The following is a 24569-nucleotide window of genomic DNA, read 5'->3' as shown; positions in this document are numbered from 1 at the left end:
CGTCAACATCTACAAGTGATGGCATTGATAGCAAATTCATTGAACCACTTTCACCCAGTTCAACTAGCAGCAGCAGCTCTACATCCAGCTCTGCGGTGACTTCTCCCACAACTGCTAACTCTTCAAAGGTTATACTTCGCTCAAGAGAGAATCGCGCCAAACGGCCCCTCGTTCGCCCTAACAGCATTGCATTCTCAACTTATCCGACCTTTGATTTGGGTTCTGATTGTCAGGAGTCTCCAGGGTCGAGCAGTACAACTTCACAAGACGATACGTCCGAAGCGTATTTATTGCACAATGGCAAGAAATCGAAACCTTCAGAATCCGGAGGCCATTGGCCGTACGGTCGCTATTCTGAGAGGCACGTATACAAACAGATTGCTGCCGCCATGGAAAGTGCCATGGTTCGAACACACGTGTTTGAAAATTCCCGAAAATCTCGTAGTCTGGATGATATCTTGACTTCTGAAGAAGATCCAGCTGTATTGGAGTGTCCGTGCTCTCCGCTCGACAAACTTCCTCGACGGTGTGGGGCAAGCGCAGACATTTATTCTAAAGGAATCTTTGAAAACTTAACCTGTCATATCCGCGGTTCATCGGATTCCTACCAATCAAGCAGCAGCATCTCTTCGAGTGGCAGTCACAGTTCATTACACGGAAGTTTAGAGATCATTCAGGTATCCTAGGCAAACAGCTTTGTTTTTGTGTCGGGATGTTACCTTGGTGTTGTCTGTGTGCATGAGCAAACCAACATGCTTATTGTATGTTTTTTTTTTATTTGAATTTGATTTTTTTTTTTTATTTAAAGAACTGTTTTCTTTTTAATTGTTTGTTATTCCTCCACCCCTGCCCCCACAGACCTTATTAATTAATATTTCCCGTCCTTGTCTTGATAACATGGATAACGATTATTTAATGAAATCTAGGAAACAGTTGCATACATTTGAAAGTGACTAATGTTGATTCATATCATTGCTTTTGACCAGCTGTGTGTTGTTGAACACATACACACACACACAGCTATACACATATATATATATATGTGTGTGTGTTTATATATATGTGTATATATATATAGACACACATGCATACATACAACAGACTTGTAAATCTCTGATACGACTTGTAAGAGAACTCACAAATATTCTATTATGTATATTATTGTAATATTTTTTCATCATGTTTCATTTTTATCATTGATAATAATTTGAAACGAAACAAAACACAAAAACTGTAAATACTAGAATTGTTAAAAAAAGACGAAAAAAAGCAATTTGTTTTCATAAGTTTCTTGTGTTCTTGATGATTGTTGCGAGTGTTAGCAATTGAAAAGAACATTCCAATATCGACCCAATAACTTATACTGAATGAGTTTGAATTGAAATTATTTGCTATTTTTTTTTTATTGAATAGCATGTCTTGTTTGGGTGGCTTCATTACTTCTTGATCAATTTATTTCACTTTGGAGCAAGAGGGCAATAATGATAATAATAATAATAATGATAACAATTAATGATAAAAATAGTTGTAACGAAACAATGATAATAATAGTGCAGTTAATATTTAACTGAAATCATGCAGGCTGTTATAATTTCAGTTGTGCGAGTTATTTGGTATGCAAAACTACCCTTCACAAGCTGATAAGACGTGAATATATTCATATATACCCTCATGTGAATGTATACAGATATTTTCATCTGAATATATACACACATCTTTAGAAGAATATATACATATATGTATGTATATTCTGCCCCTTTATATAATTAACAGACAGCGATATATGTATGTGTATATATATATATATGTGTGTGTGTGTGTGTGTGTATATACATATATACATATATATATATATATATATATATATATATATATATATATATACATATATATATATACATATATAAAACTTGAAATCCTGAAGGACTATTTCCATGCCGTTCAGGTGATAGTGTGTTTTGCAGTCTTAATGTACATAGCATGATGTCTAATGAAACTTTAAGCATGTTAAATTTTTTTTTTGTTTTGTTTAATTAATTTTGTTTTATTATGTTTTGTTATTTTATTTTTGTGTTTTTGAAGTGTGACCTTCACATTCATCCGTGTGTCTTTTTTTTTTTTTTTTTAAAGAAATTCATGCAAAATATCTTTTAGTAAAATCACTTCATGTTGAAAAAACAACAAATGAAATAACCCCCTTGATGTATAAATCCCTTGGTCTTGATGCATTCAAATTGTAATGGGGGTTTGATTATATCTTGATTTGTATCTTCAAGATAATATATAACTATCTAATGACAACATTATAGAATTTTCCTAACTACAACTCACATTTGACAGGAAATGGTTTAAAAACCTGTTGGACTTATTTTACAAATTGTTTGAATTTATTGAAATTGATTGCAGTTAGGGACATAATTATATTATATATTTTGTCTCATTAGAACCAAACACTAAATTTGTTAATTGTTATTTTTCTCTATTGAAATGTCATCAGGATCTATAAAGTAAGGCACCTAATTGTCCAAAACTACACTCTTATGTCCCATCCATCCATCCATCTGTTTTCTCCACCCTCTCTTCCTGGCAGGGTTGTTGGGGTATAGTCTTTGTGCACCTCTTCCATTGGGTCCTATCAAAGGCGACTCTCATTACACTTCTCAATTGGATTCCCAAGTGTGACCAATATCCAAGACGGTGAATATTATTCAATCATTTCATTCTTAGTCCATCTCTTGGTCTCCTGCCAATTGGCTGGATTTGAAGAATCTATCTTGCAATTCTTTCTTCTGACATTTTAATCACATGTCCATAGAAAGAGAACTGTGACTTCTCGATGCAGAGAAATAGCAGCAGCTTGATCTGGAGAGATTTCCTGATCTTATGTTTAACAAAAGAATTTAATCTTTTTTTTTTTTGATATCTAAACTTTATGGCTCCATTTCAAATATTTTCTGATATTTCTAATACCAAGTGGACATTGGTTTTTAAATTTTAAAGGTAATATCTTCACAAAATATTTCTTCAGAATTTTCAGTATATTTAAAACAAAGAATTGTCCAATTTATGGATTTACCAATTTCGGATAATTATTTTTGCTAAAATATTCAACGATGATGATAGGAATCGGTATTAAAAAAAAAAAAAGAAATTACCGATTCCAGTTTGTTAATGGTTTTGTTTTTATTGTTCAACTTGTCTTCCAGTATCACCATAATTAGCATAGATTTCATTAATCACAAGAATTTTCTTCCTGAGTTCAAAAGACTTCAGATTAATGCACACTATAATGGCCATTATCTAGTGCTGCTAAACAGACGAGAAACTGACTGATTTTGTTGGGGGCTTTTTTAGTAATTTCATTATTATCTCAATAGAATTTAAATTTTAACATTACTTAAAGTCAAACTCATGCTATCATCGAAACATGACAGTTAAAAGGAACATACACACACTGATATACATGCCTATAAATATATATATGTGTATATATGTGTGTGTATGTATGTATGTATGTATGTATGTATGGGACAGCCTTCCTTTCATGCATATATTGAAGATGCGATTGCATTCATGTTTTGATATTTTTTTTTATTAAATATTTTCCTCATGTTCCTCTTTATTTAGTCCTTTATGCTTAGTCCGAAACAAGGAGTTCATTAACATTTCAAAACCTTCTCAATCTTGGCTTCAGAAGGAATTGTAGATAATGGTGTGTTCTTACCATGTTTTGCAAGTGACAGCAAAAAATCTAGAAATGGAACCAATTCCAGATTCTTTTACTGTTAACTCCTGCCTATTTTCATTGAGATTTGGTTTGGATCTTGTTATTAACACTCAGTGTCTATGGTAGGACCCCTGTTCTACTCTGGTCCTTTATACTCATGTTTTATCCTTCTTGCATGAAGTTACTCCTCCCCCTCCAGGGGCTTGCACTCTTGCAAGGTGCACAGTGACCTCACACGTACTGGTGCCATGAAAAATGAACCCAGTACTTGTAAAGTGGTTGGCATTACGAAGGGCATCTGGTTGTAGAAACCATGCCAAACAGGCACTGGGGTGCGATGTAGTCTTTGGGTCCATCAGATCCTGTCTGTTCATCCAATCCATACCAGCATGGAACATTGATGTCAAATGATGATGATGTCGATGAAGGGAGGCAGAGGATGAAGATGAACATCCTCTTGAAAATTTTCAGAAACAAAAGCCTGAAAAGCTACAGAATAAAACATAAACAATAACAGAAAAGATTAGGGTTATCTCCAATCCGTCTTAATAGCTGGAGACAAAATTATCCTCCAATACTATTTGAACTTGCCACTATAGCAAGGAAAAAATCTACTTTCAACAGAAATTATACCTTCCATAATTCTCTTCAAAGATTTTTGTTTGTGAAATAACTGGTGTATTGCTTGCTTGCATATGTGTATGTGTGTGTGTGAATCAGTTTGTTTTCTCTGAAACATGTAACACGGATGACACAACTATATTCTAGTTTATTAATGCTTTCTTGCATCTCTTTTTTTTTTGTGGGTTACCGAGGCTGCTGATGGTTTCATGCTAAGAAGAATCTCTTAACGATTATCAAGCCTGCTACATGGGAACCTTGGTACTCGTCTCCAGCATGGAGACGAGTACCAAGGTTCCCATGTGGCAGGCTTCATAGCTGATGAGAGATTCCCCTTATATGAAACAAATGGTAGCTTTGGTTACCCACAGATACAGAATATTTATCCGCCAATGTGGTGTCAAGCACTCAGTCTCACTCTACGATATTAGCATGCGCGCGCGCACACACACACACACACACACACACACACACACACACACACACACACTACACTACAAATTCAAGGTTAGGTAATAATCATGTAATCATTTGAGAACATAGCTGAAGGTCTATCAAGCTTGTTACATGCATATGTTTGCAATGAGAAAATGTTTATGTTGAAACCCACATACCTACATATACACATAGACCTGAGGTTCACAGCAGCCGCACACACATTTATATGTGTGATTTTGATTGAAGCAAGGTGAAATAATGCTGTCACAGCCGTTCAGAATCTGCAGACTAATTGGAGTTATCTTCCCTTGTTTAGCTACTTCCCAGGAAAATAAATTACAATGACCATGAAAATACGATTGCTTCCTTACGATGCCTTAAGGAAACAAAACATGACAAAAAAATGTTTGATAAGGGGTTCATAATATTGATTTACTCCCGTTTATAATTAATACTTGACTAGAAAATACTGAAATTATCTTGTGTGGCTTGATGTGTGTGTAACGATTTGTACATTATGTACATTGTTTACATTTGACGGATATTTGTCCTCATCTTGTTTGTTGTTAACACAACGTTTCAGCTGATATACCCTCCAGCCTTCATCAGGTGTCTTGGGGGAAATTTCGAACCTGGGTTCTCATGCCTAAGGTATTTTTCGATATTATTGCCTGGAATCGAACTCGGGATCTAGGAGTTAGTAGCCTGAATAGTGACCTGATTAATAAAAATAATAATAATAACAATAATAATAATAATAGCGAAAAAATACCTTAAGAATGAGAACCCAGGTTCGAAATTTCCCCAAGACACCTGATGAAGGCTGGAGGGTATATCAGCTGAAACATGTTAACAACAAACAAGATGAGGACACAACAAACAAGATGAGCTTTGTCACATACTGTGACACCCATTGACCAGGTAATTCATAGGCTTAAGGTTCAAACAACTGACAAAATCAACAAAAAACCATCCATCTTATTCTGAAATACATCTACATTTGCATGCTCTTACCGAACCCATGCTAGCATGGAAAGCGGACGTTAAACGATGATGATGATGATGATGATGATGATGATGATGTGAAAAAGAAAAAAAAAACTGCTTATGATGTACATCAATGGTTTCCAAACTTTTTCAGGCTGCTGCCCCCTTGACACCACCCAGGTCACATTGCTAGTGCCCCCACCCCAACTAACCATCACAAACATAGACCTCTTTCTGAAGCAAATTCAAAGCAACTGTATTTCACAAATGAAACTTAACCTAATTGAACCCATTATTTTGTTGTTTTTACATAAATTCCTACCCCATTATCACCCCACTTTTCTTCAATGCCCCTTTGGAACTTTCCACTGCCCCCAGGGGGCAATACTGCCCACTTTGGGAACCACTGATGTTCATTGCAATGTTTCCGTTATTCTTTTGGTGGTATTTTATTAAAACCCCCATTATTATTATTGATACCTATTTTCTTTTGATATTAATCTCATACTTAAGAAACCCAGATCATGTTCATACTTGTTTTCTCCTCATCATTTGTTTTATACATCCATTGACAGAAGTGACAAAATGTATCTGACAAATTGTATGTCTTGTTCTTTGCAACGGAGTGAAATTTATCTAAATTGAAAAACAGTAGTGATAATTGGTTTTAGTTAAACTTCTGATTGAGATGAACTAATTAATCCTTCTCTGTACAATAACATTTGTTTTTCCTTTTAATACCTTGTTGTTATTGTTTTTGGTTTCTGGTTTCATCTGTTGCTAATCTCATCAAAGTCCCTTCTTCAGAGATTGTAGAATTTCTGTCTGTTTAACAATTACTTGTTAGTGTTCTGTTCTCTAATGATTCCTTCAAGTCCTTGTGTTTCAAATTCCTTCCCACAATTCATTGCCACATTACAGGTTCTATTTTGGGTTTTTCGTCTTAGTTTCTGCCGTGTTTTTGAAATCAGTGTGTTGTCTCTGTTCAAGGCAGTGTTGTTATTATTGTTTTGGCTATCATTTCAAATGAAAAACTAATCTTCCTCGTTAACCTCTCACCAATAACTCTAATGATTTCCCAATTTGTTTTATTGCATGCTTACCTCGTTTGTTTGTACATGGAAACTTAGTACATTCTCTTTGATAAACATCTGTTATTTATAATTAATATTTCAAGATAAAATGTTTAGTTCTGTTTTTCTATGAATTTCTTTTCTTTATTTTCATCTTCACAACGAAAAATAATTTTTTATTATTCCTGTTGAAAATCTCCAATTCTTCTGTGTTGATAATTTTGAATTCTGCTAAATTCTCCAGGGTCGTTAATAATAGATTTTTCTAATTCCCCAGGGTCTTCTTAACCTAGCATGCTATACATGCATCAGGTCACTGTGCCAGTTTTCTATTTCCTCATTGTGACACAATGCGCCTGCAGCTACACGGATGAAAACACGCATGGCATCATAGTGTGTGTGCTTAAGTATGCTGAAAGTTAATTGTTCAGTGTTGAGGAATTTGGACATTTGGGAGTGTCTGATATATATAGTATCAGATTGTATATTATGAATCACTGGGTCCATTCATTCCATTTCAGAGTTCACATCCTATAGCAGTGATTAGAAATTTTTTTCTTTAATCCACCCAGGCTCCACACATTCAACAGCAGTTAACATATTGAGATTGATTCAGTTAACTCCCTTGCATACAAACACCTCATTTTGGGCCTTATCAGAGGATATCTAGAATATCATTAGGGTTTCTCTTTTAAAACTTATCGTATGCAGTTGAAGTAGTTATCAAACTTGCCTGTTTCTTACAAAAGCTTACAATTCTTTGTATTTTTTCTTTCTGCCACATCTATGCAGAGTTTATGATACATTTTAAACACAGCTGTCTTATAATGTCTCATGATTTAAAAGAAAAAGACAACAAAAAAGATGTTTATAGTTTTCTACGAGAATTAAGTAAATTCTCTTTTTTCCTTTTTTCCAACTCCTATAATACTTTCTTTCATATTATTATTATTATTATTGATGGTTGTAAAATGTGAAGAAAATATCCTAAACAAATTAACATGTTTATGCGATTTGCTTTATATTTCCAAATAGTATTTGATAAGGAAGCATCGAGAAATATGTAAACCAGTCTTCATTAATGATGGGTCTCAAAATGAATTCAATTGTTAATAATAGGTTATAGGATATTGAGCTTAAAACCCTTAGATGAAAAAGGAAGGGGGCAGCTTCTGGCTTTTTAAATACCGAAGGGTTTTTTTTTCCATTAAATATGTTATCATCTAGTATTTATAGCAAAATTCATTTTGAGGTCAATCATTAATGAACACTTAACTCATAGTGTTGTGGGTTTATGTAAACTTAACATGCTTTCAACCACTTCTGCACCTTAAAATCTGGTGAGCTCTAAATCCTGCGATGTCTTCCTGATTAAGAAGGAGAGACTGTTATTTCTTCTTCTTCAGACTTTCAAAAGTAGAACTCCACTTTTTCTATACATTGATTCTGTTCTATGTTTGTTCTACGTTGCTCTAAACCGTAATACCTAATTGTCTATGTTCCTCTATTTCTACCAGTACCACACGTCTGGAGATCTTCCTAATTTTTTTGACACATACATGCAAATGGTAAGTTGATGCAATTACTGCTGTTATCAGCTTATTCATCATCATCACCACCACCACCACCACCACCACCACCACTGCTGCCACTGCCGCCGTCGCCATTATCGCCATTGTTGTTATCAGCATCATCATCATAATCATCTTCATTGTCATTATCATCATTGTTGCTGTCGGTGAAAACCAGCACTACCACCCTCCCATTTCTGCCACTTCGTCTACCCCTACCCTGCACAGTGGCAGACTCATTACTGCTGTTCAGTTGCTGTCTCTGTTTTAAACTTGTTTTGTTAATTTATTTATTTTTTTATCATTTTGGTGTTTTAGATTTTATATTTTCATGCAAATAATCCTGCCAGAGCACTGTGATTATTATTATTATTATTATTATTATTATTATTATTCTTATAATTATCATCGTTATCATTATCATCACCATTATCAATCATCATCATCATCATTATTATTATTATTATTATTATTATTATTAATGTTGTGTTTGTGTCTTATGTAATGCAATTCCAAAATATATATTCGTATTGGAATATTCAAAACATGAAAATTGTTTCTGTGCGTGTGTGTGTGTGTGTGTGTGTGTGTGTGTGTGTGTGTGTGTGTGTGTGCGTGTGTGTGTAAATTCTTGGCAAATATGACAAATTATATTCACTGCATTTGAATTTGTAAAAAAGCATCGCATTTGAAATGTTGATAACGGCTTTATAGACTGACATTCAAGAAATAGAATGCAAGGGTGCTTTTCGTTTCTGTAATCAATATAACTTATACCCCTAACTCTTTAAGCTTCCACCAGTTATCTTCATTAAGAAAGAATAAGATATTTTCGTTGCTGGATTCTGTGATGTTCAACAATTTAAAATTTCATATTAAACTGGGTTTGTAAGAGTTTCTTCCCCTCTCTTTTGATTCTCTTTCTCCTACTCGTATGGTCTCTGTTCCTTGTCTTTTCTCGAAATATGATGCACCTTTTTATCAAGCAACACTTTATTGAACCTCGAAACAACTTCTTGTAAACATATTATCTTGTAGCATAGGTTGTGGTGCCTCGGTGCAGTAATGGCAACCCATTTGCTGAATGTATTGTGCCAGCCTTCAGTTCTCTTATGAATTTGTGGTGAATTGTTTTTTGCCATGGCTGTTATTTTGCACCCATTCATAAACATTCCAACATTGTATTGGGAATCGTGGTCATTGATGTTTTCTGTCTTCCACACCGGAGTGCCTTAATCAACATGGTTGCAAAATAACCTACACATCTGCACACTTTTTCACACATGACTCAATTTCAACCATTCACACACACACTGATAGCAAATTAATTTCACACACATACACACCTTTGTAATATCAATAAACCCATTGGCTACCCTATACAAATTTTAAAGTTGGCTAAATGTTACTTTTTTTTTTTTCATTGAATGTTTGCGGATGAAAATTTCTATTTTTATTTTATATTAAAAATTATTCTATATTTAAAATTGTTACTATTTGTTACGCTTGTTTAAAATTGTCCCATAGAATATAAATATCTACAAAATAATACACTTCAAAAAAAAAAATATCTGCAATCTGTAACATATCTTTTATATATATATAAAAAGATTCTATTTTTGAAATTGTCCTTTAGTTACAATTGTTTTACTCTGGAATATATTTACAAAATTATTCCATGAAAAATTACTTTGAGGAGAAGTTGTTTTGACAAAAAGTAATTTGATAAAAATTTGCTTCAAAAGAAATTTGAGAAAAGTTCTTTGATAAATGATTTTGTATCTTTTTATGAAAGTCTAATTTCATTTCGTGTTCACTGCTCCTAAGATTTTTACACCTTGTCTGCCTCTATTGATTACCCTTTTGTTACCATATTTCTTTTGAAGCACTTTACTCTTGTTTCAATTAATTTTATCAGTAATGGAAAGTATTTTTGCTATTATTAAGCTGGGTTTTGGAATATCAACATTAAATTTTGATTGAACATTTTCATTTAGCTCACTTTAAATATGTCTCATAGAACCAACAGCTGTCTCAAGAAGGTTGGTATCAAAAGGGTTAAAATGTTTGCCATGTTTTTTAGTGATATTTTTATAATATTTATTTTGTTTATAAATCTCATGTGGAACAGAAATTCTTGAGGAACTATAATTAGTGTCTGTATGTATGTGTCTTTTATTTTCTCTGATTTTAAATCCATTTCTCCCGGGGTGAAGGAATGTTTTACCTGAAATATTTTAACATAATATTTTTGGATCAGCTATTTTTATAATTTTCTCTCTTTGTAATTCATGTCTTATTTATTAACAAATTTTCACTAATAATAGATCATTTTATGAATAATTGTGTGTGTATCTTGAGCAAGGCACTATTTCACATTTGCTCCTATTCACTCAGCCGTAGAAATGAGTTGCGATGTCACTGGTGCCACGTTGTATCAGCCCCTTTGCTTTTCCCTTGGATAACATCGGTAGTGTGGAGCAGGAGGCTGGTATGCATGGGTGACTGCTGGTCTTCCATAAACAACCTTGCTTGGACTTGTGCCTCGGGGGGTAACTTTCTAGGTTCAATCCCATGGTCAGTCATGACTGAAAGGGGTCTTTTTACCCTTTATATAAAATCAGTTGTTTATAAGTCTGAAAAAAGGCACAGTCTAAAAAGTTTTTGAGCAATAATATTTTATGTAATCATTGGTTATGACTGGTCAGAAACCTGGCATTGGTGCTATGCCTATCATTGCACTTAAGAGCAAACAACTTCCAATGATAGTAATACAGTTAACCATTTCCAGAAAGGATAAGCTTGGGTTTTAATCTCTTCTGGGTCACAAGGATCCCTAAGATCTACACCCTTTTCTGGTGTCTGTTAACTGTGACTACAGCCATTGTCTTTGTTTTATAAATTTGTGAGAGGAATGGTGAAGCTGGCATTTCAAACTGACAGACCAGCAAACACACACACACAATGGCTTCATGTAGCTCTGTAGATTCAACTGTTGAGAGTGAAGCATCTTGGTCAGAGATATTTTGGTTCATTGTCTGCTTCTTCCATTGAGTTAGCTATCTGAATGTTCTAAGGAAAGTTTGGTTATAATTAGCAAGTGTCTTCAAGTTGTGATTGTTGCTCATAAATTTTGATTTTAATTGTCACATCTCTCAGTTATTATTCCAAGCTGGAGCCATATATTTTTTTAATCATTTAAAAAAAAAAAAATTTTTGCTATTTTTCTGTGTAGTTGATGGTGGAGGTGTTCTGTATAACCATAAATCTGTAGATGATCTGCTATTAAAATATATACTTGATAGTTAATGTCATCTTACTGGAGAATATTGAATTAATCATCAGTTTGTGTGTATATATATATATATATATATATATATATATATATATATATATATATATATATATATATATGCCTTGTCATTTTCAAATTTAACCATCATTAAAATTATTGTGTAATCTTTTGCTGAAATATTCAACACAGTGCCAAATCCCAAACTGAAATATGGCTATTCCCCAAATGCATAGGTTCTGATTTTATATTTTGAACTTTTGCTAATGATGGCGGTATGTTATTAAAATATATCAAGGAATACAATTAACCAATTAAAAAAAAAAAATCTTTCACACACATCTATGTAGAACATATATATATATATATATATATATATATATATCCATGCAGACATGGGAAAGTGAATATTGAGTGGTAATGTATGTATGTATGCATGAATGAATGGTAAGGTATTTTATTAATTAACCCCTACACTTAAAATCACCATTTAATCTAGATTATCTAATTATCTTTTTTGGGTTATTTTTGAATCTCTACCAAATTTGTCATAGAGGTGTGTCCATGTGTATCTGTGTGTGTACACCTACACATGCATGAGAAAATACTGAAATACTGCCTGGGGTTTCTTATGTCATTCCTTTCTGAAAGCAACCAAAGGTTCCTGTCCACCCCCCACTCACCCCCCCCAACACTTTTTAAAAAGGAAAAAAAAAATTTATGCAGACTTCACAGTTGTTTCCAAATTGTGTTTTATTCTCCTCAGACTCAACACATATCAACAACACAAGAACCAGAACATCAATTATCCTAACGAGATCTCTTTTTTTCTCTACCAATTAGCTAACACCACTCATCACCAGTTGTGAATTGGTAACGAAAGGTGAAGGGGAGGGGCAGAGACCAGCATATAATAATACAAATCAATAACACTTGTTAATAATAATACAAAACCATAATAATAATAATAATAATAATACTTGTAGTTCAGTAAATCTACTATCTGAAGTTCCATATCATCATCATCATCATTGTCATCATCCTCTAATATCTGTCATCCATGCAGGCAGAGGTTAAATGGTTTGGCAGGAACTGACAAAGTAGAGGGCTACCTTGCTCTCTTTGGCATGGTTTCTACACCTGGATGCACTCCTTCCTGACAGCATCTCTCTTACAGAGTGCACACTGTGCTTTTTTTTTTTCTACTTGGCACCGACTCTAGTAAGATTGTCAAGTAGCTCCCCAGGCAAGACCCCTTGATTGAGGGTGGGTGGGTGGGTGTGGTAATGTGGGAAGTGGTTTTATGCTGGGTGTTCAGAAGCTAAAGTGTGAAAGAGGGACAGAAACAGGTGTCTTGCTGTAGGGGAGATACGTGGCCACCCCATCTGGAAAGGAAGGAAAGCAATGGTGATGATGAAGCATTAGGACTTACTCTCCATGTGTGTGCATATATATATATGTATATATGTATGTATATTTATGTATATACAGGGTTGGCCAAAAGTCACCTGACAGTAAATCAAAATTCCATAAATATTTAATATTCAATTTTGTTTATTTATTTCAATTATGAATGTTTAATAAATGAATACTGTGAGTTAAGATCACCGGCTTTCTTTCAACATCTGTCTATTTATTAGCGAAGTCTCATATAAAATAATGTTTTGTTTTAATCTTGGAATTAAATGGGTTTTGATTTACTGTCAGGTGACTTTTGGCCAGACCCTGTATATATATGTGTGTGTGTGTGTGTGTGTGTGTGTGTGTGTGTATAGAAATATACATGAATACATACACAATTTGTTCCAAAACTATTCAGAAAATATTGTTATCAACAATATATAAATTTATGATCCCTTGGTTTGCAACTAGCTTGATAGGTGCTAAGGCCCGGAATTCTTGGCCCTTGAGTTATTCTGTTGGTTCTGCTAAATATTAAACACACAAACATTCACACACACACACACACACACACACACACACACACACACACACACACACACACACACACACACACACAATCTCTTTACTAAAATTTTTTTTAATGACTCCCCCCCACCTTCCGTCTCCCCTCTGATTATTTGACCTTGGATAATTTGCATGTTAAATCAAGAGCATCCATGCATAGATATTATATTTTTCTCTTTATAAGGGATCGTAATTTTACACCTGAAGACATGAAGATGTTTAAGTGGGTCTTTTGTGGGTCCTTAGATGTTTTATTGTAATGCTTTTTTTCCCCCTACATATTGTAGTTTTATCTCCTTCAAACACAAGACATGATTCTTCTCTCTCTTGTTATTTAAGCCAACTGTGTCTAGCATAAATATTCTATCTGTTTTATGTTCAAACTGGCCAGATCCAGCCTCTCACATCTACCCAACCATGTCACTCTAAAATAAACTATCACATCATTGAAGTCTCTTAGTTATGAGATTTTAAATGATTAATACAAAACTACGTGAATAAATAAGCATTACATTTGGCAAAAATGATCCGAATGCTAAAGGGCCATCACACTTGGACCACGACCTGCAATTGACATGTCTAGCCTTGACCAACGAGAAAACAAGTGTTGGCTTGATAGAACATGTCCCAGTTCACAAGGGCAATTGTTTGAAGACAATGTTCTTCTACTTCTTGTTGATACATGTTGGAGATTTTGTTTAGAAACTGCTCTAAAATTAATCTACCATTTATTATGTGTTGCCAGTGTGTGTGTGTGTGTGTGTGTGTTTCAGTGAAGGTTTGTACTGTTGGGTAAATAATACATATAAGGAAATGGCTTTCATAATTGTGAATGTGTTTGGAGAAACGAATGTTTTAAATTTGGAAGAACAATTGTTACTTTTGTTTGTGTGACCGTGATTGAAATGAAAATCAATACCAATGCTTATTGATACAATCCTTCAGTGATGGGCCATGAAGAACTGCCAATGTCAAGGAGCTAAGTTTACCGAAACTAACACCTTGTTTCCTATGATTCTCTGGTTAATCAATGTGATGTGTTGTTCTCCATTTTTCCAATATGGAAGATGGTGCCGTCGTATAAGGGATTGTGCAGAAATGTATTGCTGAGGTTGGTGTTGAATTAAGGAAGCGTTGGCTCCCAAATGAGCCAGACTGTTGCTTCGTTGTAAAGTTTATAAAGATAATGTTAATTAGACAGTGTTGAAAACTAGTCTGTCGAAAACATATCAGAGAATAAGGAATCTTCCAGGAAGAACTTTGCTTTGATGAAATCTGTTTGGTACATAGTAAATAACACACACAGACACACACACACACATGTTCATTCTTTGAGCCTTTTACAGGGAACCAATGTTTGCTAACACTTTTTATCGACTCCGTATTAATTTGTTTTAATAAGACTCCCCCCCCCCCACCCACATCCACACAGTATATCTTGTGCGTCAGTCATCATCGTTCACTCTGCCTCCAGTAGTGTGTTTTGCTACCGATGAGCAAATGCAGGAGGAATTGCGATGAAGATGGAGTTTACATCGTTTTGTGCCTCTGTAAAATAATGCAGTAAAGTGTTTCTCTGATGATCTGTTGTGGTTCCTCATCCAATTGCACTTGGAAAATGCTTTTGCAGGGGTTCCAAACAACCACAATGGTGAAGTGTACATTAGGAACGAATGATATAGACTTCTGTTTATTATAATTTCTCCTATACACACATACATATGTGTGTATGTGCGTGCGTGCGTATGTATGTGTGTATGTATATGTATGTATATATATATGTATATATATATATATATATATATATATATATATATATATATATATTTATATATATATATCAACACACATACCTGTGCACATACATATATATAAACTGAAAATGGTGTGACATTTCTTGGTAAATTTTCGGTTGGTGCCACTACCTTTTTTTTTTTTTTTATTTCACATTCCATTTCCTAATCTAAAAATCTACTTCGTTAACGGCGAGACAAAACATTCAGATATTTAATATCACTTGAATATATATATATATATATATATATATATATATATATATATATATATATATATATATATATACATATACAGGGGAAAATAAAGATAAATGAAAATATAAATAAACAAAGAAAAAAAAAAGGACCCACTACAAAGTGACTCTAGGACTTTGTCTTTCTTGCCCTGCTCATTCTCCAAAAATATGATGTGTGATGGCAAATCTAGCCATGTTTTGTTTTTCTCTATTTGTGTATTGGAATGTTTTTTTGGTGATTGTTTGATATAAAAATATTCTGAATAAAAGCTTACAGAAACTACGTGAAAATCTATTGTTAATCCACATATATTTCATTCATATTATTTTATTTTATTATAATTGTTTTTGTTGTTGTTCTGTGTGTAGTTGTTATTTATATTTCAAATATTATCTCCAATCATCCATTGTACACATTCAGCTAAACTAAACTAGTTTTGCTCTCTTCAACATTCTTTTCCTGTTTTTGTTTTTTTTAAAATTAAACAATAAAAAAAAAAATCTAAATAAAGCTTTTCAATTTGATGTTTTTTATCCGTTGTTTTTTTTATTTTATTTCATCTTATTTTATTATCTTTTGTTCATCAATTGTGGAAATGTTTCACTGTTACCACCATCTGAAGACGATGGTATTGATTCTAAGACAAGACGGTTACTTAAACCTTTCGTCATGTTCTACAGAATATCTCCAAATGAATTTAAATAATTTTACATATCCATCTCCTGTTGAAATTCCAATTCTTAGATTGCCTTAAAATCAGTGAAAACATTTGCCTGTTTATATTTCTATGACTTGTATTAAAAATCCACATCTTGACCCTGTGATTTGACCTTCTCTTTCTATTTATCATAACGTAGCCACCACGATGACTTCGGTGAGTATTACCCCTATATTTCCACTTTTACAAAATTCATTAGAAATAAAAGTAAAAACCTTTTATGTTTTTTAATTCACATTTCTTATTTTTATGTTTATATTTTGCTTGTTTTCTTTGTTTGTGTACCATTTCTTTTTTTTTTTTCATGTTTTTTCTTTAAAAAAATATTCCCATCTTTCATTAGATCTGTCACTTTATTATCCTAAGTTTGTTGTTGTTATCCACTTTTGCTGACGTGAATTTATTAGCCAGCATGTTTGTAGTTCGTTAAAGTGGTGCTAATTATTGAGTTAACCTATTGTTTGATATTGTTTCACATCCACCCACCCACCACTCCCATCCCCCCTTAGCTTCTCTAGAAATAGTTTTTTTGTTGGAACTATTGGTTCACAGAAGGATTCCACCTTTGTTCCTACTTTGACACAAAGAACATAATGTAAACATGGAACCTGTTACCAGTCAGGCAGTCTGAAGCAGGCAACATTTAATACTTTAACTGAGACTACAATAAAATCTACATTTATGCATATGATTGAGTGATTGAGCGGAGGGCTGGCACCAACTTCATATTTCAGTCTTCGTACTTCTTAGCAAATTGTGAAGAAATAGCAAAACAGAAACAAAAAAAAGCACAATAAAAGCAGTTTCCTCAGTTGACTGAGGAAACTTTGGAAATTCAGCAATTCCTAAGATATTAGGTATTTCATATATAGTAGTTATACGTCAAAAGATCATGATATAGATATAAAGACGTGATATAGTTGGGGTCAGTTTTAATATGATAGAATGACCTTATCTCCATTAAAAGCCTTGAGAATGAACTTTCTTAGACAAGGCTTTACTGATGAAGTAGAATAAGGATGAGTCATATCTGAAGTTGTTTCTAATGATCAGACTCATTCCCGACTACATTCTACTTTTAATTAAACTTTCCCAAGTTATCTCCCTTGACTTTTTGACTAGAATTATTTGTTAACATTTTTACTTATTTTTCTCAGTAATACATGTGTTTCATTCTAATGTATTGCTTCACTCTATTAATTATGTTAGCACTGGTTTCACCGTAATTAAGATACCCTTCTAGTAATTTATCCTATTTTGATAATGATGTTGGTAGTTCCTGTAACATAGTAGTAGTAGCAGCAGCAGTAGTCGTAGTAGTAAAGTAGTCAATTTTTAATCTAGTTGGAACTGTTGCCACATCATCTTGTCATCAATTCCAAAGTAATTGTCTTGGATATTGCAAGAGCTGTTTCGAAATGGAAAATGTCTATACTGAACCAATGAAGCACCATTCTGCTGTTAGATTTCTTCAGCTCTGTTAAAATGGCTATAAATCAACAAAGGAACTGTTTGGTGAGTTGCTCAGTCTGTTAGAAATGACAGCTAAATCTCTCTCTCTGACAATGACACTCTACAAGAATGATACATTGGGTAAAGTATTCCTAGATGCACCATGCCTTACAAATAAATGGAATTATCATGACTTCTTTTGACCATTGGCTGACCTTGGGTTAAATGTCAACTACATTGCTATTCTATGCATTTGGTCCTTAACAACATAAAGAACCCCTCTGTGATATATGGCATACCTTGGGGTTCTAAACTTAGTGAGGCCTGTTACTCTGCAGGTCTGGTCAGAACCAGTTTCTTCCAGATCTTTCTTGGATAAGTCAGCTGTAACGGATTTCTTTTTGTGGGAGAAGCAGTCTATTTCAGTATTGGGTTGGTTCTTCAATTATTGACCTTCAGAGGGTGAATGGTAAAGTTCACCTTTGTGATATTTGAACTTGGAGCACCGAGATTGGGAATGAATGTTGCAAGACAGTCTAAAATGACTTTGCCAATTCTTCAGAAATGGATGATTCCAATGGACATTTCTGTCTGGCACCAGCTTTGTGAGTTGGTTGTGGTTGTGTTTTAACCTTTCAATGTTCAGATTGCTGTCAAATGCATTTTCTTATAGCTTTAAGAGTTCAAAGATATGATTGTTTATTTTTAGAATGACATTATAGAATATGTGTGAGGGGTCAGATCTGGCCAGTTTGAACATAAAACAGGTAGAATATTTGGGCTAGATATGGCTGGTTTCAATACCAGAGGGAGGTTTGGACCCTATTGAGTAGATCCTCAATCAAAGCCATTCTGGCCATGACCACCCAATCTTCTTCAGGATACATGTAGGACAACATTGTTAAACAAATGATTATTTTCTTTAGATGGTAGGATGTGATTTGAAAAAGATTTGGCTGTTATTTCTAGCAGATCATATGACCAGTTGAACACTAAAACTTTTCAGTCACTTAGAGTTGTTTTGTGTTTGTTTTGCTATATTTTGCAGTTCATATTGTGTTTGTTTTTGTACACCAGGTGGCACTGTTGTTTCTCAACGCAATAACTCTGAAACAGTTATTATATTCAATTGCTTTGTTTCCATAGTAACAACAGCTTCCTTCTTTAATACTATTTCTTTGGTTTGTGAAATTATTATTATGATTATGTCAGCACATCACTCAAAATGTTTATTGGCATTTTACCTGTTTTTACCTTCTGAACTCAAATTCCACTGATGTCAGTTTTACCTTTCAGGCTGGGGTCAATCTGATCAACCAGCCTCCTCCCCCCAAATTTCAGGCCTTTTGCCTATGGTCAAAAGGATTGTAAATTATAATTGTTATTATTAAGATGGCAAGCTGGAAAAAATCATTAGTATACAGGAGAACATGGAAGGCCCCATTTTTCTGTTGCTTTGGGGCACCAGATTATGAAGACCAGGGATGCTGTTAGATATTCTTAATTCCACACGGTGCTACATGGAAAATAATGAATATGAAATTATAAAGATGAGGGACATTTAACAAAGAAAGACGTTCTTTTGTGGAAGTTTTAGAGGATTAACGATCTGGGAACATGTTTAATTAGTTTCAACTAGATAGTAATTTAAAGCAACTAGTGTTACATTAAAAACTGTGAATTAAGTCTAATATTAAACCTCGTTAATTACAGGTGAAATCTTTTGCTGACGAATTGAAGAGATGGCTATTATAGTTTATTGTTGCATTTGCATGTTGTTTTTTTTTTTGTTTACAGTATTATTAATTAATTGGTTTACCTTTTAATTAAGTGGCTCTACTTGATCACCTCCATTTCTCCTTGTCCTCAAGACATAGGGTTCTTTTGGGATTCAGTACAGTTGGTCATAACACCTTTGATCTTTAGGTCAGCTCAGTCAGGGCTGTCCTGAAGCTAAATAACAACTACAACAACAACAGATCTAAGCAGCTGTACTGAAACTAAAAGACCACTATGAGACCAGTAGAACAGACCTGGGGCTAAACAATGACAGTTGTACTGAAGTGGAAAGACCATTGTGACAGGATGGAGACCAGTGCCTGGCTGCTGTCTGTTTTGACTTAGATTTTTGATTAGATCTTGTACCATGTTTAAATGGGTTATGGACTGAGTCTGTTACACAAAAGACAGGAATGGTCCTTCTGGCAAGATTCTGTACAAATTTGTCTGTCAAGTTTCCCAAAGAAGGCATTGTTTGATGTAAATCTGTGACTGTGATGCAAGATATTTGTCTAAGAGACTGCACAACAGAATTGAACACCAACCATTTTTTTAGGAAGTACCTATTTCTTAACCATTCACTGATGCCCTTCAGTACCATTCTGAAAGCCTTCTTCAGAAATCCATTTTACAAAATTGATATATTACACCTGAAAATAGTTTGTGTTCAAAGCTAGATTTAAGCTCTGGGTTACCTATTAGGTTCAGTGGATGTCAAGGAATGTGAGTCTGTCAAGTACCAGTTGACAACTAATTGACTTGGTTATTTTCTTCAGCACTGTAAAAATGGTCATCAGCCAACAAAGGAACCCTTGATAGGGTTGCTCGATTTGTTAGAAATAGCAGCCAAATTTCCCTCAATTTTGGTTAATTTAATGGCACTATTGCAGTTAACCTCATATAAACTGCATTGCCTAATGTACCATCTACAGACTCCCTATTTCACCCCTTTGCTACAAATCTATCTCTGGGACTGCCCTTTGATACAAACTTTCTGTTTCAAAGTGATCTAAAAGTCTTTCATCAAAATTTCATGTTGATTTATATTCCAAACCCGAAATCCTTCATTATTTTAGGAAGTAATTGAAACAAGGGCATTGGATTTCAGTGGAAACCATAATGAAGGGATTAAGGTAATCTAAATTAAGATTTCATGTTAATTTATGATCCAAATACTGCCTTAATAAGAACAACGTCATTTTTCTTAAATTCCTTATTTTCAAAATTGATTTAAAATAAATGTGAAATATTTTAACAAGAATATACCATCTTTATGATAAGAGAAAGGGTAAGCTAATCTAAGATTAACGAGGAGGTGATTAAGTTAGTCCTGGATTTATTTCTAAATGTTTGTATTTATTGAAATTTTTATTTGTTTTCGTGTTTTATTAAAAAGAATGTTATTTTCCCAGCACAGTTGATGTTACCTTTGAGAATTGCAAATGTTTTGAATCTGGAATTATTTAAATTGTTTTAGCGTTTTATTTTAAATAACAATAAATATTTCAAATTCTTTTTTCTCTGATTCTCAAACTATGATAAAGTTTAGGAATTATTGAATTAAATCATTAAAGTAAAAATTTAAAAAAATTAACGATAAAAATGTCTTGTATTTGCTTAGATATTAAAACAGTTGTCCCCCTTAGTTAAGGAGCGTATTGAGTTAGTTACCTCCCTTGAGTACGTGTTGACCTGAGTTGCCTCCCCTACCAACAAATGCTTTTTTTTTTTTTTTTTACAGGCTGAGTTGTCTTTCCTGTCTTCCGCTTCTCGGGATTGATAATTAAACAAATGATTATTTCTGCTCATTAAGAGTATGAATTTAATCAAATAAAATTTGTTAGCTAACTACATTAAATAGGTCAGCTCTTAGTTTACTATTTGGCTATCATTCAGCGCGTAATCCCTGTATATTTTCCCTTGTTTCGTAACAATTTATTGCATTCAACATTATGGGCCTTGCATCAGCACCCAACGCTATTTGGCCGTGGTAGTTAGGTTTCAACCCCCAACCATGTCGTCCGTAATCTGGGGTTTTAATTGTTCAGCCATTGCATCTGCTCCTGAATGTGCCAATGACCAATGACGATCATCAAAGTTAATTACGAAACAGCACACCTGTGTACAGGTAGAGACTGGTACAGCTACATCAGTCTTCTAGGCTTTCCCAATAAAGAAGACATTGTTTTCAATGTCTTGTATTTTTTTCACACAAACATACAACCACGTTTAGCATGACCGCAGCCACTTGGCTGAAACACATAAATAAATAAATAAATAAATATATATATATATATAAGAGTAATGGAAAATGGCAACAAACGCACAAGATGTTATTTAAATCATACATATTAAATGATTTAAATAAAATCTTGTGTGTTTGTCTTCGTTTCCCATTATTCTTATGTTCTCCAAAACACGTCCCACTTCTCGTGGTTACTAATTTCTTAGGAACCTATGTGACATTTGGCTATCCTGGTAAACGTTTCTCTGGAGCTTTCCTTGTAAATTAAACACACATATATATATATATATGTATGTATATATACTTGTTTTTGCAAGAATATTGTATTAAACTTTTACAAGGGAAAGGTTGACTGTGAATCTGAAGTTTTGGTTCATGCTCACAATCATCAGACTGTCTGTAACCTCGAAGTCATTGTCGGCTTTTTTAAGCGTTTAATCTACATGTATCTTCATATTAAATAATCCTTCAGTTTAATCTTCAATAGTCTTCAGATATAATTTGAGATGAAAACAGACATTAATATATGTGTGTGTGTGTGTGTGTGTGTGTATTTATAAATACGTATCTGGTATTTGTATTTATTTATTTGTTTATTTATTTATTGTATGTGTAATTCATGAATTCATTTGCTTATTGTTTTAATTTATATTCAGCTTTCAGAACCTGGCACCTTCTTTGGTGAAGTTCTCTATTGGGCTGTACAGCTACAACCCCAACATCTTACTATGGCAGCATGACTAGTGAAGATTTCTCAGTTGAAAGAAACAGTGTTACTCTCTCTCTCTCTCTCTCTCTCTCTCTCTCTCTCTCTCTTTCTCACACATACACTCACCAATGGCACGGACAGAACTGATCATCTAAACTCTGGCGCTGACGCAGAGTATCAGTTGTTAATGCAGTTTTTCTAGCAATTACTGTTATCTCAGAGTTTTCTATTTGAGAAGATATTTGAAAAGAAAAGAAAAGAAAAGAAAAAAAAGCCTCAAACAAACAAAAAAAGAAAGGAAAAAAGAAAACAATCATAAATTATCTTCATATTTTCGTTTGTTTTTTTTTTGTCATTAGCTACACATTTTTTTGTTTCAATCATTTAAAAAAAAAAATTTTTTTTAACACCAAAGGAAAACCTGGCAGTATTTTGAACGTGGACCAACGGTCATCTGTTACCTCACACACACACACACACACACACACACACACACACACACACACACACACACACACTGAAGGATAATATAACTTATTCTATTCATCATTTCTTTTATACTTCAATTAACACACATGTTGAAATAAAATAGCAAAATATGACATCCGTGGTGATACCATCATAAATAATAATAATAATAATAATAATAATAATAATACTAATAATGATAATATATTAAAAAGAACATGCACATTTCATCATACATAAAGGGCCGAGAGTTGGAACTTCATCATGCTCTATGTGCCTCCAGCTGTTCTCTCACTTTCATCCACTCTTGCTCTCTCTCTCTCTCTCTCTCTCTATTTATATCTACCTATCTATCTTTTAATCTATCTTCTTTTATTTTTTCTCTTTCCTTCCCTTTCTCTCTATCTATCTATCCATCTCTCCATCTATCTGTCTATCTATCTGTCTATCTATCTGTCTATCTATCTGTCTATCTATCTATCTATCTATCTATCTATCTATCTATCTATCTATCTATCTCACCTCTCTCACACACAGCCGCACACACACACACATGCAAGCATGCATACATACATACAGACAAGCAGGCACATACATACAAACACTCTCACTTCCCCTCCCCTATAATCTTCTTTGCTCTGTCTGTCGACATGACAACCCACTCTCTCCATCTTCCCCATGTCTGTGTGTCACATCAACCATTTGTTTGGATGGAAACACATTGCTTCTACTCCTGAGTTTTGTCTCTAAACACAATGGGACGAACGACAACAACAACAACAACACAACAAAAGAAACAACAAACAAACAAAAAAAACCAATAAGATTTCATTCTTTACACTTTTCTTTCTTAAAACTCTTGTTGCGACATCATTTTTTTTTTTTTGGAAAAGTAACATTGAAGAAAAAAAAAAGGAAGAGAAAAAGTTTGTAAAAATGAAAGAAAGAAAGGAAGAACTATTAGTCAATGTGACTCCCCTACCCCTACCCCCACCACCATCTCGAAGAATTAACGCAACAACAACAACAGCAACAAACCTCTGCCTCCCTATTTCCAAGCATCCTCGCTTTACGCAGAGGAGTGCCATTATTCTCAAAGAAAACTGTCTACTACTACTACTACTATTACTACTACCACTACTACTACACGTGAAAACTTTTTCTACTCTTATATTATTATATATATATGAACTTCTTAGAAATGAATATTTCTGTATTTTATTATAATCCAAAAACTTAGTTTAGACAAAATTTTTTTATATATGGAGAAAAAAAAAGAACACAATAAATAAATAAAAATGCGAAAAAAAACCCCCAAAAAAATCAAGAATTTTTCAAATAATAATAATAATAATAATGATGATAATAATAATAATGATAACACTACTACTAATAATAATAAATTAATGATATTATTATTATTGATAATAATAATAATAATCGTAATAGTCTTCTAAGAAACCTTGAAAAGAAACAAAACACAAAAAG

At 33.6% G+C, this 24569-nt stretch overlaps 1 protein-coding gene across 8 annotated transcripts in view; it reads left to right on the top strand.

Moving 5' to 3' along the window:
* The window catches only part of LOC106876653 (uncharacterized), a 96200-nt gene extending 72961 nt beyond the window's left edge, over positions 1-23239 (top strand). For 2 of the 8 annotated variants that reach the window (XM_014925269.3, XM_014925271.3), the window contains 4 exons: positions 1-677; positions 8364-8414; positions 16568-16584; positions 22561-23239. The exon at positions 1-677 is cut by the window's left edge and continues 983 nt beyond it. In XM_014925269.3, the coding sequence (XP_014780755.2) occupies positions 1-677; positions 8364-8414; positions 16568-16579 (740 nt within the window). In that variant the 3' untranslated portion in view covers positions 16580-16584; positions 22561-23239. Of the gene's footprint in view, positions 687-8363; positions 8437-16567; positions 16585-22560 lie in introns of all 8 variants that reach the window. The other 6 variants (XM_014925270.3, XM_089363516.1, XM_089363514.1 and 3 more) reach the window with 4 other exon arrangements.
* Positions 23240-24569: the final 1330 nt, after the last annotated feature.

The sequence above is a fragment of the Octopus bimaculoides genome, chromosome 15, assembly GCF_046866305.1.
Source record: "Octopus bimaculoides isolate indiv1 chromosome 15, ASM4686630v1, whole genome shotgun sequence".
Classification (NCBI taxonomy): domain Eukaryota; kingdom Metazoa; phylum Mollusca; class Cephalopoda; order Octopoda; family Octopodidae; genus Octopus; species Octopus bimaculoides.
The sequence above is the reverse complement of the archived record's forward strand: the minus strand, read 5'-3'. Positions and strand labels throughout refer to the sequence as shown.